The 17,731-nt window shown below is 31.1% G+C and overlaps 1 protein-coding gene across 2 annotated transcripts in view; it reads left to right on the forward strand.

Moving 5' to 3' along the window:
- The window catches only part of LOC121129185 (lachesin), a 60,654-nt gene that overhangs the window by 1,120 nt on the left and 41,803 nt on the right, over positions 1-17,731 (forward strand). For both annotated transcript variants that reach the window (XM_040724864.2, XM_071893466.1), the window contains exon 2: positions 292-378. In XM_040724864.2, the coding sequence (XP_040580798.1) occupies positions 324-378 (55 nt within the window). In that variant the 5' untranslated portion in view covers positions 292-323. The remainder of the gene's footprint in view (positions 1-291; positions 379-17,731) is intronic.

The raw sequence follows: 17,731 nt of genomic DNA on the forward strand, positions 1-17,731 counted from the left end.
CTAAGTAATATGAACATTGTACATATCTTTGGAAATAAGTACATAAATTTCAAATCGAATCGTTCAGTTGAATTAGCAGGAGTAAGTACTTGTATGGTTTCAGAGCCTATTTAGAGAAATATATGATTTTAACACATTGAATTATTCAGAGTGATTCTCAAAATAACACTAAATGTCTATATGTAGCATGAATAATCTCATCATGGTTGAATATTAATTCACTTTTGAGGCCTCTTCAGTGTATATTAGAGAATCCAAATACTATACTAATATATTTTTTATTTGTTTCAGAACAATCCCTAAATTGAATCACGAAGGAAACTATGTGGAAGTTTAGTCTGTATCTCCAAATATTCTTTTTAACATTCGTACTCGAAAGTAAGATTTTCCTTTATTTTTATTATTTGTTCATGTATGAGCACATCTTACATAATATGAATATAGTCAAGAAGCACTATAAACTCATTAATTCCCTAGTTGAAATGTGAAACTATCAATTTCAACTATATTTTTATTAGTTTCTTTAAAAAAAAAGAGCTAATGAAAAAATGGCTTCAGTCTCCATATGGAATAATTAATTATTGATTTTGGTTCTAGGATGTTTGGCCCCTTGGAATTTTTGCCTTCATATATATATTATGGCAAAAATAAATCTTACCGCATAAAATGTAAAAAAGTTTCTACTTCAAGAGCTCAGAACTATCGAAACAAATTGAAGGAATTCTTGAAAATAATAAGGGGTGTCTTAATCATTTGTTATGGGGGGGGGGGGGACTTACCATGAGATCTCCTACGGTTTAGATGGAGGTAATGCGAAAAGACGAATTTTGCTTGTCATATAACAGCACTTGTTGTAAAGAGCTGAAAATAAATGTTTGGGCAATATTTTAAAGTTCCGTCAATCCCAATGCTTGTAATTAACAAGGTCAATAATCCCACTCTCGGCTCCAAAAATTAATATTTGATCTTCATCAAATTTCCCTCTGTCAAATAGCAAGAAGTTCTCATCATTGGCTATCAAGGTATATTCGAGAGAAATCATATATATTACAGTATATATTCAGTAAGAATGGGAGTTACTTGAGCATTTTTTTTTTGTTACCTATATTGTATATTCCTAGACAAGCTCGAAGTGCTCGAGCATAAAGCTAACGAGGTAGTAAATTTAAAGTCATTTCAGAGATAAGTGATCTTGAAGAAAGCCCTGAGTTTAAAGGGTAAAGTTTTAACTTTGATTTGCCCTCACTAACTTTAGAGTTTAATGGGGGATTGTGCTTGTCAAGCCTCTTTACTATAATGGGAGTTGAAGAATGAATTGCATAAGACTTCAAGTGAACGAAGAACCATTTTAACTCAGAAAAGAATAAGTAAAAAAGATAAAATTATGTTATAATTTATATATACATATTAATATATGACGGCGAAACTTCCTCGGGCGAATTTCTAATTTCATATCCATTTTAAGAATAAATTCTACCATTTAACATCCAAAATATTAGTTTACACTTTGGTTTATCTTTCGGTAACCCGTTATTCTGGCATTTATCAAGGTTTTACACTTACGAGAGATTTCCGAAAAAAAACAAAATTTTCCGAGGAAAAGTCGTATATAGTATCTTCATAATGTGAGCTTACTTAATATACATCATTCATTGAAAAGTTTTACTTTTGATAAAGTTAATAAAGATTTATACTAAAGAAAAAATGATGTAGGTACATCGACAAAAATTATGGCCATCAAATCTATGAATATATCCCCTTCAAAAGTAGGCAACATGGATTAATTAAGGAATTATTTCACGACTAGTTCAAAATTTCCTTTTTCTTCTTAAAATATATAATAAATCACTCAAATGTATTAATATTTATCACATCTAAGAATTTTTAGAAGTTTAAAAGTTGGTTTCCATGGATCTTCAGGGAATGGGAAATAGTTTAGACAGTCTTATACGTTAGCAAACATCTTAACCAAGCTGTCTTGGATACTGATCAATTTTGATTGACCGATTTTTATGTTTTTTTGGAAATATATTGTTGAAAAAATAAATTAGTAAGATTCTACTTCGAACTTTATTTCAAATTTTTTATTGATCCCTAATTAATGCTCTGTATACTGGCACTATAACGGAACCGAGTGACTGAGGCATGTAAAAATAGGATATATTAAATTGAAATAATAATGGGACGAAAGCGTTGTTTACTTATTAGTATTTTGTTACCAAACCCTAGCGACACCTTACGTGTATTATAGTATATTAGTATTTAGTTTACTGTTATGTTTATTACGGAAGCTTAGTACATTTGCACTTTCTTGCAGATGGTGATGTCTTTTTAGTTTGACCATGTCCTATTCCAGCGTTATTAAGTGATGGCCATATTGAACCCCAAAAATAGAGTACTTCTTCCTTAAAGCTATTTTGTCTCAATCATATTTTGCCTTAATATATAAATAAATAAGGTTTACACGTCGTTATTTTTTATTTTTGGTTGACATTTTGGCGTTCCCTTTTAATTTTTAAATTCAAAATTTGTCATTTATATTATTATAAAACGCATTGAATGATTGTTTTTTGTTGGAAAAATAATGGAGTTGTACCCCAACATGTTAATGTAAACATACTATTGAAATTTCACTCTTTAAAGAGTTCGAATCAAGTAAATAATTAACAAAAATTAGCAACTATTTAATAAGGACAAAACAACAGCACCAAAACAATTCCCACGGAAGAAGTGTTAATCCCTTCTCTGTTATCAATTATCATTAGAATTGAGGAACTATTCATATGTGAAACGACTCATGGATTGACCGACAAGCATAATGGGTTTTAAGAGAATAATTTCTTCATTATTCTAACAGAAAAATAACATTTAAAGCATTTTATAGCAATTAATATTATATATTTTGATTATTAAAATTCAAAGGTAGCATTGATGTCCACCAAAAATTAACAAAACCAATGTATAATTATCATTTATTTATATATTAAGGCGAAATATCCTAGAGGCAAAATGGCTTTCAGGCTAAAAGTCCTTAGGAAAAAATCCTGCAGCAAAATAATTTTAGATCCTCTGAGTAACGGGGCCTAAACTTCTGAAGTAAACTCCATTCCCCACACTATTCAAAAGAAAAACGTGGGGAACGCCCTTGCAAGAGTATGGTTTTTACCCTTTGTTGGTTCATTATATATATATTGTCAAAATATATCAGAAATACCGAATAATATTTTTCTCCCAGAACAAGTATAAAAATATTGGTATTCTGACAACACTACTCTATTTTTTTTTTTTTTAATTTCCACAAATAATTACGTACCTTTATGTCTTTGACTTACTATTTTTGGAAGTACCCTTTACGATACAAGATCTACACTCATAGGTGTCCGTATCTCTGTACACCATTTACTTTGACATTGGATTAAAACGAAAAGTGAAAGTACATTACTTTACGTACCTTTATGTGAAAAAGTGAAAAAAATTAACTCCATAAAATTTATTTTAATCTTAGTATATGTATATAGCTTTTTTTTATTCGTTTGACTTCCAAGTCTCATTCATAGTTAGGGAAAAATAAGACAATTAAGATTATGCATTGATATAATTACATAAGTATGTGTTTGATATGATTATTTTGTATTAATTAATAAGGATTTGTCACACAAACAATCAGTTGTTTTCAAAGGGATTGTAACCTTCCAAAAAAAAAGGATAAAAAAATTATACCAAAACAGTAATTTTTAGCATAAGTATAAGTTTTTGATTTCGGTCTGGAAATCCTAGAACTTATCTGAGACTATTATATTTTTTGTTAAATAGAACTAATACGGTCTGGATTGGTCTTGTAGTAAAATTGGATCTAAATAGATCCAGGGAGTCTGCAAGTGGTTGGCTGGAGGATCTGTAGCTCTTCCTCAAATTAAGGAATTTTTTTTTTGTGCGGAGATGAACAAAAATATACGCTAAAATATGGGTAAAAAATTTATATTTTTTTATTAAAAAAGGTAATTCCGGCAAGTTATGCAGCAAAGCAAAAAATTTAATATCGAAAATTTAACATTTGAAATTTTTTGTGAATAAGTGTCAATTTTTGAAATGTTTTTGCAGAACATATTTTTTCAAAAAAAATAACAATTGGAACTTTAGTTTTTAAAAAAAATATTCCAAAAAATTAAAAATTATTTTTTTTTCCATATTTTATATTTTTGTGAATAGCTGTGAATTTTTGAAGTTTGAGAAAAAAAAAATCACATATTATTTCCTGTGAATATCTGGATTTTTGAAAAAAAAAAAAAAAAAATCCTAAAAATTTCAAATTTACATTGTATGGGGAAAAAAATGTTTTTGTTTGGTAAGGCTATTTAAAAAAAAAAAAAAAAATTACATTTTATTTTCTCTCAGTTTACGGCATTGAGGCAGGTGTTTGGATCGAAGTATCCAACCGAGTTGTTCTAAAATAAATTATTTAAGTATCAGACTCTACAAAATTGTTGTATTTAAACTTTTTTCTAGATAATTCATTAATTTAAAAAGCATTTAATATATATTTAGTTCATTTTATTCATATTTCAATAGTTTGCACTTGTTGATATCTAAAAGTCTTTAAAAATCCGGAAAAGATCCCTAAAATTGTTTTATCCTATTTACCCATTCATTCAATGCATAGTTGGAATAACATCTGATTTTTTGAAACCATAATCCTTGTGTATTTCTAAGAACTATATTTTTTCTTTTCAAAATCGGTCAAAATCAAAGATTTTTGATTATAAATCGTGAATATTTTAAAATTCTAAATTAAAAATATATCATTTTAACATCTAAGTTTGATCTATAACTACGCTCCTGTTCATATTTGAGTTTTGGCTTTATTTACTATTTATAATCGAGGTAAAAATTGATATATATATATATATATTGCATTTATTCGGTAATAGTGAGCTACAGGTAGAGGCTGAGCTTGAAATTATTCTAGGGGAGCCAAATTATATTGATTTACATACTAAGGGTATAAGTAATCATATAATAAACATTTGAGGGTCTTTAAACTCCTACAATGGGACTGGCGTCACCATTTTGATAACAGCAGCAACAAGAGCGAAAGGACCAAACTATTTTAAAATTATGTCCAACTTTATAAAAAAGTGATATACTATAAACTGTTCATATTTTTTTTAAAATTTATTAACTTCAAATCAATTATGAATTACTGTAGTTCAGTTTTCTTTAGCCAGTCTATTTGAATCATAAAATAAGTTTAAGATATAAATACGTACTTAAAGTTGACCAAATTTCCGGAGACCCCACCCTGAGAGCTATGATAAAAAAGTCAACACGATTTTTGGTACAATGATATCCTTACATATGTAATAGATGCTGACAAAGTTTCATATGTATAAGAGTTGAGCAATTTTTTTATTCTTGCTCAAGTACTTGCTCATGTATGTTAGATTTTTTTTAATCAAAATTAAAGTCATATGAAATATAAATATTACACTATTGACTTCATTTTTGGAATCCTCAAACTTTAAAATAGTGAAGTACCAAATTTCAAGAGATATGCTCTTTTGGATCAAAAAATAAATTGGGAAAAGTAGCGTCCTGTAAGAACACATTAAAGCGACATAGAAAAATTTGGTTGAAAAAGGCACTGGGACGAGTATCTATATTTCATGAAATTTGTGCTTAAATTTGCCACACTAAATTTACATATGAATTTGAGGCTATGTGCCAAAAATCATTCAAATATGAGAGGGTCGGGTTGATATGGCATGGTCGATTTGACAAGGAATGCCCTGCATTGATTTGAATGCATGAAATTACTATTAATATTACCGGAAAATGTGTGCTACCGTCTAAGATAGTCTTCGAATTGCTAGCAAATTATACGTAGCAAATTATTTAATAATTACAAGCAGGGGTAATACTGACTTTCATCACTTGGGGTCTTAGCCCCAAACATTATCAACAGTTTATAATTATGTGAATAGGTTTACTATATATTTATGTTACGGCCAATGCGGAAAATCGGGCATTTTGCAATATGCAAAATGCCTTGGCAATCTATAAAATTTCCAATAGAGTGTTCAATGGTTATTATAACTTCATTTAAATTTTCAGGTAAAATGATTGCGAGTATTTGATTATTAAACAATTCATTGTAAGCAATTTGATCATTTAGGATTTGATTAAGATAGAACTTTAATGGAAGCAATTTGATAATCTAGTACATGGATGCCCAACTTGTAGATCGTGGGCAACATTGCCTCCGTGTATGATATATACAACCATCTAGTTCGAATATTATCAAATAGGATCAACAATACAAATGTAAATATTGCAAATGTAGTCATCCTTTTAAACACCACTTGCATTTTATCACGTTCATTCAAATTGCTCACCTTGTTGGCTTACATTTTAGTTAAAAAAACACCAAGGAAGCGGTGGCGGTTGCAGAGGATGATCCACTTGACGGTCATAGAAACTGCAAGGTTACACTTACCTTTACAGAGCCCACTAAAAATATTACTCACGAAAGTTCAATCCCTTGAGTTGTGCGAATAAATTTATGAAAACGGGGAATAGACTTTATTAATTGTAATATTATACCCCGAATATTGGTTTTTTTTCGGGTACCGGGGATACTTAAGTAACTACTAAGAGCCCCTTACAGCCCTCCAATCTTACCCCGAATGTTGTGGGTGGTTTCTGGTACTGCTGGGTCTCAAAACAGGATACAACCTACTGTTGATACTTGAAGAAACTACTAAGAGTAACAACCCCTCTCCCCAAAATTGTACCCCGAATCTTGGGGGTGATTTCAGGTACTGCCGGATCCCAAAATGGGATGTATCCCACCGCCAATACTTGTAGAAACTACTAAGAGCCCCCCACCATCCCCAAATTGTACCCCGAACATATAGGGGGAACATATAGCAAATTATGATTTTAAGACAATAAGTACCCGAAAACACCACCAAACATTCATACACACATTGGGGGGGTTGTAAGGGTCTTCAATTGTTTTTTCAAGTATGTATAGTATGTTGCATCCCATTTTGGAACCTGGTGGTACCCGAAAGCACCACCAAACATTCGGGGTACAAAATGACATTTTAAAAGTCTATGAAAGTTTTCTCATAAATTTATACGAAATGGTTTAATACCAAATTGTTTTTATACGAAATGTCTGTATACGGAAAGGTTTTATATGAAGTTACCGTATACCAGTGTACACTTTTATAGCTGAGGGAAGCAATAGCTGTGTGTAATAATGCACCTTTTGCACCAGGGGTTCAATTGCACAATCTGTGGGCCTGGGTTTATATAATATATTAGAAAGGGTCCTTGATACTTAGGATAGCAGCGGCGGTGGATTTTGATCCCCCTTGTGGACAAGGGATTAACTAGCATAACCTGTAGGCCAGGATATGTTATAATATATTCAAAGGAGTCCATGATACTCAGGATAGTGAGGGCGATAGGTTTTGATTTACCTGCAAAATCTGTTGGCTGAGCTATATTTTGCAAAATAAAATGGAGCCTCTTGTGACAATTTCTTAATATACTATAGTTTGATTGTCGGAATACAATAAAAAATGTACTAAATCAGGGATGATTAGCCTTATAATATAATGGATCGCATTGCCACTTGAAATATTTTAATGGGCCGCATAACCTATTAAGTTAAATTTCTTGAAAAATGGCTATATAAAACAAAACTATTAAATATAAATTTATTTCAATTTTAAAACAAATATAAATAAAGACCAAATTGATTTTTTCAATACCAAACTGCTTTAAAAAGTTAAAGTGGCAGAAAATACGGGATACCGTCAATATTTTTCAATGTTTGTAAGTATTATGAGCGTACTAGATCTTTTAATGATATTGCTACAATATTGTTTAAGTTAGAATGAGTAGTGGGCCACTCCTAAACATAAGACATGTGCAATGTTGCCCACGATTTAGAGGTTGAACATCCATGTACTAGATTATCAAATTACAGGCAATGAAGTTGTATCTTAATCAAATCCTAAATGATCAAATTGCTTGCAATGAATTGTTTAATAATCAAATACTCACAATCATTTTACCTGAAAATTTAAATGAAGTTAAAATAACCATTGACCACTCTATTGGACAATGGTATAGATTCCCGGGCATTTTGTACATTGCCCGCTCTAACGGGTATTTTAGACATTGCCTGCTCTAAAATGCATTTAGCTAAATGCCCCATTTTCAACTTTGCCCTTATCATATAAATACATTTAATAGCAGAGGGTACCCGCGTTGCAAGGGTGAATAGAGGGAAACAGAAACAAAGGATGAATGTAGAAGAACAGAGACAGAGAGAGGAATGTAGAAAGAGACAGAGAGAGAAGAGAAGAAGGAAGGGATAAAGAGAAGAGAGAGATGTAGATTGAGAAAAGAAACAAAGGGGTTTATTTTGAACAAAAATAGGCTCTTAAGGACTTTGGAGGCTCAAAAAATATCATCGGCACATGCTTTGTTATTTTATAAGTCTATATGCTAAACTTCAGAGTTATCCGTGCGACCATTTTGGATTCCATGTTTGTAAACACCTTATTCAGACTTATAAATAAATATAAGAAATAATACAAATTTTAGAGGCTTCACAAACTTTTTAAGGGGTCTCAAACCCCCCTCAAAAAAGGGGTCGGCGACACCACCGTTTATAAGTATTTATATAAAATTGTTTCACCAATGGGCATACTAACCAGTCCTTCGATTCCGTCTTTTTTTGACTTAGACTTAAAGAATATGAGATCAATAATATAAAATAATTTTTAATAAAAAAACCGCCTCAGAGAATGTCATAGAAAATACTTCAACTCTAAGGGGCCATATATATGCTGACCGAAATCACAATATACCATATTGCTTCTCAAAAAAGGAAAGAATATAATCAATAAAACAGATTAGCAAAATATACTTGGTTGTAAATAGTACTCTCGCCTGGATTCCAGCAATTTTTACATCTCTCAACAATTAGAAAATGGAATGAAGAAAATTGATTTTGGACTTGATTTTTAGGGTGATGAAATGAGTAACAAAACCTTCAGAAACATAACCACCACATAATATATAAACCATTATATAAGTTGGAAATACTCATAATTAGCTTGAATGTGTTTAGTAACTCCTTTAGCCTTTATATTCATTAGTTATAAGGGGGGAAATGTATTAGTAAATTTTTTTATTTAACATTTCATACATAGACTAAAGCTTCCGTTTTATCAAATAAATGTGCGATATAGCGATACATTGTATAATGATTCATTAGCATAAAAGATAAGACCAATGCACGATACTACTCATAATTAGGGTGTGCCGATGTATCAGAATTGGTTATCAGAATCGACTAAATACTCCCAATTCAACGATACCTGTCCTTAATTATTTATATACATGATTAAACAAACAAAAAGTTTTAATTTTATTATTTCAAATGGTCCACCAATAAAAGGAAGTTAGGATCATAGTATAGACTAATCTAGATGTCAGACTATGGGCTCCAATTGGGTCCCAGATTTAATTATTTTTCTTTAATTTTAAAATATACTAAGTGCAATAATAAAAGTCCTGCATAACAAAATTCAAGTTCATCCATTGAAAATAAAAGTCTATTGAGTAGTGCTGTTAATATATAAATACCAACCAGGAATAAATTGACTCTTGATCACAGAGAGGAACTATTTTTCTCAATAATTTTAATTTCAAATTATTAACAGCTAATTATAATTATATATTATATATTTGTATCTTTTCTTGTCAAGTCGTAATTAATAAAAAGTTAAATATTAACAACATAAATCATTTTGTAATTTCTTGAGACATAATATTAAATAAGAATCTGAATTGACTAAAATTTTGGTATCGGTACATCCCTAATACATAGGTTTGTGTTCGTCCATACTGCAGTTTAGTCTCGGTCCGGTCCAGTTTAGTCCTCCATATTAATCTAAAACTTATAAAGTTTGGTCATTGGTGATGTGACTCAACTTTATATATTTTATTTTGTTTTACTCAGTTCTAGTACTCAAAGTCCTAAGGACCGGTTCTAATACTGAACTGAACTGGACCGAATAAATTAGGAATAATACAATACTGCACATAGACACTCCTATGATTTACTTGTTTCTTAGGACAAAGATATTTTCTTCGATATCTTTTTTTCTATATAAAATAAAACAGGGAAAAATTTTCATTTAAAAAAATGGACAATATTTCTTTTCATTAAATGTACTTCTACACAAAAGAGCAAGTTTAAGCATAATTAACATTTGCATCGAAATATAAGTAATACAAATTGTTCAAAAAAAAGTGTTTGATCCCATGGGTGGTCTAAATAGGGGTATCTCCAAATCAGCATATTGTATGGTGTTACTTCATTAATATTAAAATGTATACTGTATTTTATTACCAGCTCCGTTTTTCTACATCTTTTCTCCTGATCCGTGTTCTGAACGTGGATTGGTTGAATTCAAATTAGCTCTGGCGAAGTTGCTGTGAAAGATTCCCAACAATTATTGAATACTAGGGGTAGTACCTTGCATTTCTTGGAGCTAATAGGCCCCAATGAACAGACACACTCTGCTTAGTTAATATTAAAAATAATTCCTCAACAAATGGTCAGAGTGACTCTCCGTTTTTTTTAGTAAACGTACACGTAGTTACTCAATACTGCCCTCTGTTTGTAAAACATATTATCCAATTGTTTTCAGTTTTTTTGCCTTTATCTCCACAGAATAAATCATGTTTTCCAGATTTGCTTACAATGACAAATGAGTCATGAACTCTATTGTCAAACAAACAATGTAAATTGACTTAATCCCCAATAATTAGCTACAAGGCGTTAATCTAAATAGCTTTTACAGTCACAAAAAACGGTGGTTGTTCACATGTGGATGATAAGTTTTACAAAACGAGGCCTGATTTTGCCTTAAATAATTTTTTCCCTTATTATATAAGTAAAGGAAGTTTATACGTCGATATCGTTTATTTTTTATTCAAAATTGGTGTTTCCTTTGAATTTATTAATTTAAATATGTAATATTTATTACTATAAAATGTAATTTTTTTTTGTTAAAATAATGATGGAATTATATTCTTGCCTCATATTATGCTGGTTCGTCAATCCATGAGGATTTTCTAATATGAATAGTCATTATGTCTAATTATAATTAATTAATAACAGGAAAGTGACTAGTCCTTCTTCTATTCCAATCGTTTTTGTGTTTTTTTTTGTCTTATTATACTCATTTTATAACTTATTTTGTCTCTTGTTCGAATTCATTACATAGTGAGATTTTGTTGGTGTAGGGCATTGAAATTTCGGGGCATAATTCCATTATTATTCCAACAGAAAACGAACATTTAATGTTCACATTTAGAAAATAGGTTTTACAAACAGAGGGTAGAATACTTTGTTGCTCTCTCCTCAAGAATGAAAGCATAATTATAACAGCTTAAAAATAAATAAATAAAACATTGTTGCTAATTAAAAAAACAACAAAAAAAAAAGTGCGCTAACAATGCTTAGGATTTACAACTCTAAATATATGTACTCACCTTCCTTTTATTTTTTAATATGAGGCGCTGAGCTTTAGCTACACACTCTCGTTGTTTAAAATGAGTCCTTTTCAGACGGACAAACTCTGCTTTAACTCAATCATTTGGAAGATTTAGCTCACTACCAACTGGGCCTTTTTTACTGTTACTCTTCTTAGGAACAGTTGCAAGATACAATAAAGGTAACGACGTGCTTGGGAAGAAAAAAAGTTGTAATTTAGGCAAGGAAATATCTTTAAGGTAATAGACTGCTTTTGTCACTCTGTTTGAATGCTTTTTGCTTTATTCTTCCCTACGTTAGCTGAGGCATGGAATTGTTTGTTGCATTGTCGGCATACGTGGATTACTTTGTTATTTTATTAATATCATTAATTCAATGTGGCAATATCAGATCTATTTTTCAACTCTTACGCCTATTAGTATATACTTAAATACTCCTAATCTACACTTTCTAATGGTTTGCAAAGAAGAAAATAAAAACATAACAACAACTAAAAGTGAGCTGCAAAGGTGTGTATTTGAAAGACCCTTCTAATCAGAGGATCTGAAGGTAGGGAGGGAGGAAAAGGGGTTACGAGTACAATAACATTAACCCTCATTGAAGGTTAAAAACGTTATTAGTAATTAAACTCCATTCTAAGTCAATCGTTAATATCCATGTATCCCTATTTTAATTTGATCATTAGGTATGTACCCTACAAACGCTAGCACTGATATACAGAGTAGGGACCCAGAATTCGAAGGAGTATTTCATTGATTTTATCCCTGTTATTTGTATTTACGAGGTTACCTATTGCAACCAAACGACAGCTGATACCAAAATCAACAAGTTTGTTTTTATCCCACGTCTCTAAGTGTAAAAATGTCGGATTGACAACCCAAAAGGCAACGAGACTGCAATCTCCTTCAAAGACCGTTGAAATCAACATTCGGACTGATTACGACATCAATAAGTTTATTACAGTTTCATACAGCCAAAATCCCGCAGCAACAATTTGACTGACTTCTGGCATGCGTCAATGTGGTCTCCTCCATCCCTGACTCCAACCACCTGTACTTTGCAGTCTGGAGCGCCTTGGAGACTTATGCTGCCGCTCATCTACATCCAAATTTGTATCCGCTCTTAGCTGCTATTGTGGTAGCGTGGTACGCCATGGACACCGCCTTCATCATTTATTGTTTGTGAAGGAGGACATATTGAATAAAAATATTGCCAAATTTATTATTTAATTAAATCAAAAAACTGATTTTTAGTTTTATTTTCCTAATTCCATATAAATTACGTTTTTCTTAATTAGTTTTGGCTCCCCATTCTAAAGTTACCTAAAGTGGTCCAAGTTTTAAAAAAAACAATCTATTGATATCCACTTATATTATTTGTATAAAGCACCAGAATTAACCAAATCGGTTATTAATAAAATAAAACCAATATATCTTCTAAACAACATTGAATCCACAATTCAAAAATTAAAAAGAATTTTATTTTAGAATGTTTGTCATTTCTAAAAGTCTTTGCAGATGATTTAATTTGCTAGAATGATGAGGTAAATTATATGCAATTTGGCTGGGCTATGTATGGTTTGTCGTATGCTTATTTTTACTGGAGTTTTTAGGGTAAATTTGAATAAGTAAAAGTTGGGATATTATGCAGTATTTGACATTTATATACCAAAATTGTTAATATCGGCCCAACAAAATCCCGATTGGTAGAGATCGAATGTATACGAGGGTGGTCTAAAAAGTTTCCAACCTAACATAGATATAAGACATTTTTTTTAAAATTTTTATCTTATACTTCAATAAAGTCACCTTGTAACTCTACACACTTCTTCTAGCGATGGGCCCATTCTGTAACCCGTCCAAATAGTACTCGGGTTTTTTTCCCCTCCAAAATAATTGTTCACGAGACAAATTTTAATTTTTCACTCACACCAACTCACTCACATAACAATTACATGTCCAAATGGCTGAAACTTTGGTGAGTAACTTTCTACAGATGCTAGACAGGTGTGACTAGCTTTATTTACGAGTGGTGCCATCTTCACGTTCAAGTCAGAAACTTTTCATACCCCCTTCGTATACTCTTAAATAGATTGAAAGGATATTGCATCTATGAATAATGAATGCATATGAATATGTTTGTCTATGTTGCTGGGACGTAATTCGATAGCATTTTTTTGCTTCAAATAAGACCCTATCACCCTCATAAAGGGGGGTTATTACTTCCATGGGAATCCTTCTTTATTGCTATATTTGTTTAAAAAGTACATATATTTAGATATGTAAGTCTATTTTGAAATTAATGTAAAGAAGGAACATGATTCAGTTCACTTTTTTCAAAATATAAATATCATTATATTAAGTATCTGCAAACTGCATTAAGGCTCTATCCCTAATTACTGAGTGTTTTGTTAGTTTGAACAATTATTTCATTTTGCAAAATGATTAATTAAAAAAAAAAACTACATATAACCCAGTGGGTTATTGGGTATTGAAGAGGTTTGATTTTGCATTTTTTGATTTTCGATTACGGGTAAAAGGGATAAGTTGTCATATAGTATGAAAATTATCTATGCAAAATTGGTTTGTCCTACGAGGTCATCTTTAGGTCGCACGTGTCGATCAAATAATGAAAAAAGGTAAATCTCTTTATTTAGTAAATATAGAAGACCCCTTCAGTTATTTTGAATGATATAATTTTGATCGACATTTTTTTAAACCTATAAAAAGTGTTTCCTAAAATTGTCTCATTAAACAAAAAAAAAGTTATTAAATTTGATGATCCGCGTATAGTACGCATCCTTTTTATTACATTTTTATAAAGGGAAGATCAAAGTTTTCTTATAATAATCTCTTTTTTTGATCCATAGTGCAGCTTTTGAAAAAAACTTTAAATGTTTTTTATTTTTTAGAATAATGTCTATCATAATCAATTTATACAAAATAATGAAAAATGCTTTATTTTAATCTTTATCGACGAAATAAATAACTTTTGTCTCCTTTCAAACTTTGAATTAGATGATCCACCTAAAGATGACATCCTTGGAAAGTGAAATTTTGTATTTTCTTACCAAATGACGACTTTTCCGAACTAACCGTAATCAAAATTCGAAAAAAGTTCCCGCTTATTTTTAATGTTTTATAAAATATATATGATATACCTATTTTAAATTACTATAATATTTTTCCTGCACTGATGCTAATTTCAATGTAGATTGTTTTCTTCTTTTTAACCCCAATTCATTTTCTCCCCCCTCCCCACCTAAAAAATCATTTAAAATGCAAAAAAATTATTTAAATTGCACTTTATGTTAACAAGTGTCGTAATTGAGTAGTACCTTAATTCTGGCTTCCGCTTTCTCCTAGCTCTCTATAAAAATCAAATCCCTAACTATGGAATGTTTAAGATGATTAATAGACTCTCTTCATTATTAGAGATGTTTTTTATTAAAGGAAAAAAATATGATCGCTAAAAGAGAAAGCCCTTTCATCAAGAAATGTTTATTAACAATTTCGCATTTCCACAATGCAAATCATTTTATGAAATGAATTATTTGGTAACGCCACAATTTGGATATAAATTTATAAGTAGTGATGTAAATCGTGTGTATAATGGGCATGTTAAAAAAAAGAAACCAACAATCAACGTGGTAACCCTGACAATTTGAAGAATGTTTTGGAAGAGATCAGCTTCAATCTCCTTCTCACTACTCAGGAATTAAATTATAATGGCAACCGATTAGCCATTCCAAAAAACGGGCTAGCTAAAAAATTCACTCGATTTACATCACTAAATATAATTCAGCAATTCGGAAAAATTATGTTGAGTACAATGTAGAGAAAGGACATGGAAATGTATATCTTATCTCTGACGTCCGCCTACAACTTATCAAAGATGATCTCACTAACAGAACGTTTTTGTAATGAAAGAATACAAAACTATTTAAAATCCAACTTGTAAAATATAATTTTCAATCTCACCTCCATTGGTCTTAATTACTGCCTCAAATCTTCCACAGAGTAACCATTTTACCCGTATAGACAAATATTAATCGGTCCTGGAATTGGTAATATTGATTTTTTTTTCAGTCAAACTATGGTTTTAGAATTAGTAGATAAAAAGGTTAGCATTTTCTGGCCTAGCTTTCCATTTTTTTTTCTGTGTTGCACTTTTTCAAAGAATAAATGCTTAATAAAAAAGTTTCAGAATTTCATAACTGTATTAAGGCCGGGGATACCATTTGAAACCATTGTTATTACTTACTTTTTATCCTATTTCAACTATTATCAGTATATATGTGCACTTATATGAATTTATGAACTAAAAACGATGGTAATCATTTTACTTTATAAAGAAAAAATGTGATCTTCCATTAAAATTTGTGGAATAATTCCACTAATTTTAAATTTTTGAACAACAGGGGTTCAGATGGTAACGATTATAGTGCTCTATCATAATTAAGTTATTCGTGTTCAAAGAGTTAGTGATAGTGTTTCTCCATTGAAACTCTGATACTGGATCAAAGTTGGTTCGGATTATGCTGCAAGACCATGAGTCTTACATTGGACAAATTTACTTCAATCATCTACACAGAGCCCTTTTCTAGCTAATGCAAATGTTTGCTGTGAAGCCAAAAGATATAAAATAATAAAAAAGTAAAGTATTGGTACACTAACCGTGCAAATTTTTCTAAATAGGCGGCAAATCTTGAACTTTTCGGCAAAATTTTGGCACAAAAAATCAAATTAAGTGATGACAAGTAATACCATCCCAACAAAATTGCATTACAAGATTTGATCCTTAAGAATACTTTGTCAATCATGATTGGAAATAAAAGGGAAGCTTTCATTTCCTTACATCCAGAAGAAAATAAGCCTTCTAAATTTTTTTGGATATTAGATGGATCTTAGGGAATTTATTGTATCTAAAACATTATCAAGACACTGGAAGTGATCAACCAAAGCCTTGTAAAAAGAGAATTTGCCTTGTGAGGACCCCTTAAGTCGTTAAATCCGTAAATATGAGAATCAATCGAAACTGTGTTAAGTCAATGACTAGGATGGCTCATTTAATAGGAATTAGTTCGAAAACAATGAGGAAATTTTCATGGAGTATCTTAAGATGAGTTGCTATAGACCCATTCATGCCTCCAAAAAAGCAAAGCATTTGTTGGCATCGAATATACAATTTTGAGATAAGGAAATTTGGCCACCTTCTTCAACAGATTTAAATCCTATGGATTATTTTACATAGCGGTATCTGGTGAAGAAGGTTAATTAATCCAGCATCCTAGAATGATGTCAGCTCTTTAAAACGTGCTATTGTAGGGGAATGGAACATAGTTAGCAAAAAAAATATTTGCGGCTCCTGCAACACCTCTGAAGAACCGTTGGCAGGCAGTAATTCAAAAGCAAGGTTCATATACTGAATAAGTAATCAATATTTCTAATTGACATATAATAAATTAAAAGGAATAGAATAAATTTTCTGACAGGCTCGTTTATTGTCTCAATATTGTACCGAGTGGTCCAATAAAATCGGAACATTTTCAATTTTGCACTTGATCAAGATATAATTTATTAATTAACAATAGAATTTCAACAAAATTAAAATGATAAATAGATGTGTACCCAAGCTCTCTGAATCATTAGTGTAGCCAACCTTAGAGACCATCATGGCTTGCAGTCGGCGGCGGAAGGCCTGAAAAACACTTCGGATGTAGTCCTCTGTCATGGTGTCCTATAACTGGCTGACAGTGGCTTTGAGGGCATCTGTGTTTGGATGGCAGGCAATGCAGACCTTCCCCTCAGCATGCACCCAAAAGGTGCAGTCGAAGAGGTTGGCATTAGTGCTGTAGGGAGGCAAAAGAGTCATTTAAAAGTATTTAAAGAGAGTTTTGCAACGTGTGAGATTGGTTTATTTCATTGTTGGTGTCAAAATTGGCATCTCTATCCTCACAAGACTCTTTCCTCCCACATTATTGAATTAGTAAGTGTTCAGATTTCAATGTACCACCCGGTATATACAATACATAAGAAATAGGAATCCTTGTGACTACTTTCCCTTATGTACTAAGCGTTACAATTATTCTAAATGCCTCCTTAATGATTGAGTTTTTATAAAGTTATATCCACTGATAGCAAA

The sequence above is a fragment of the Lepeophtheirus salmonis genome, chromosome 14 (assembly GCF_016086655.4).
Source record: "Lepeophtheirus salmonis chromosome 14, UVic_Lsal_1.4, whole genome shotgun sequence".
NCBI classification, from domain to species: Eukaryota; Metazoa; Arthropoda; class Copepoda; order Siphonostomatoida; family Caligidae; genus Lepeophtheirus; species Lepeophtheirus salmonis.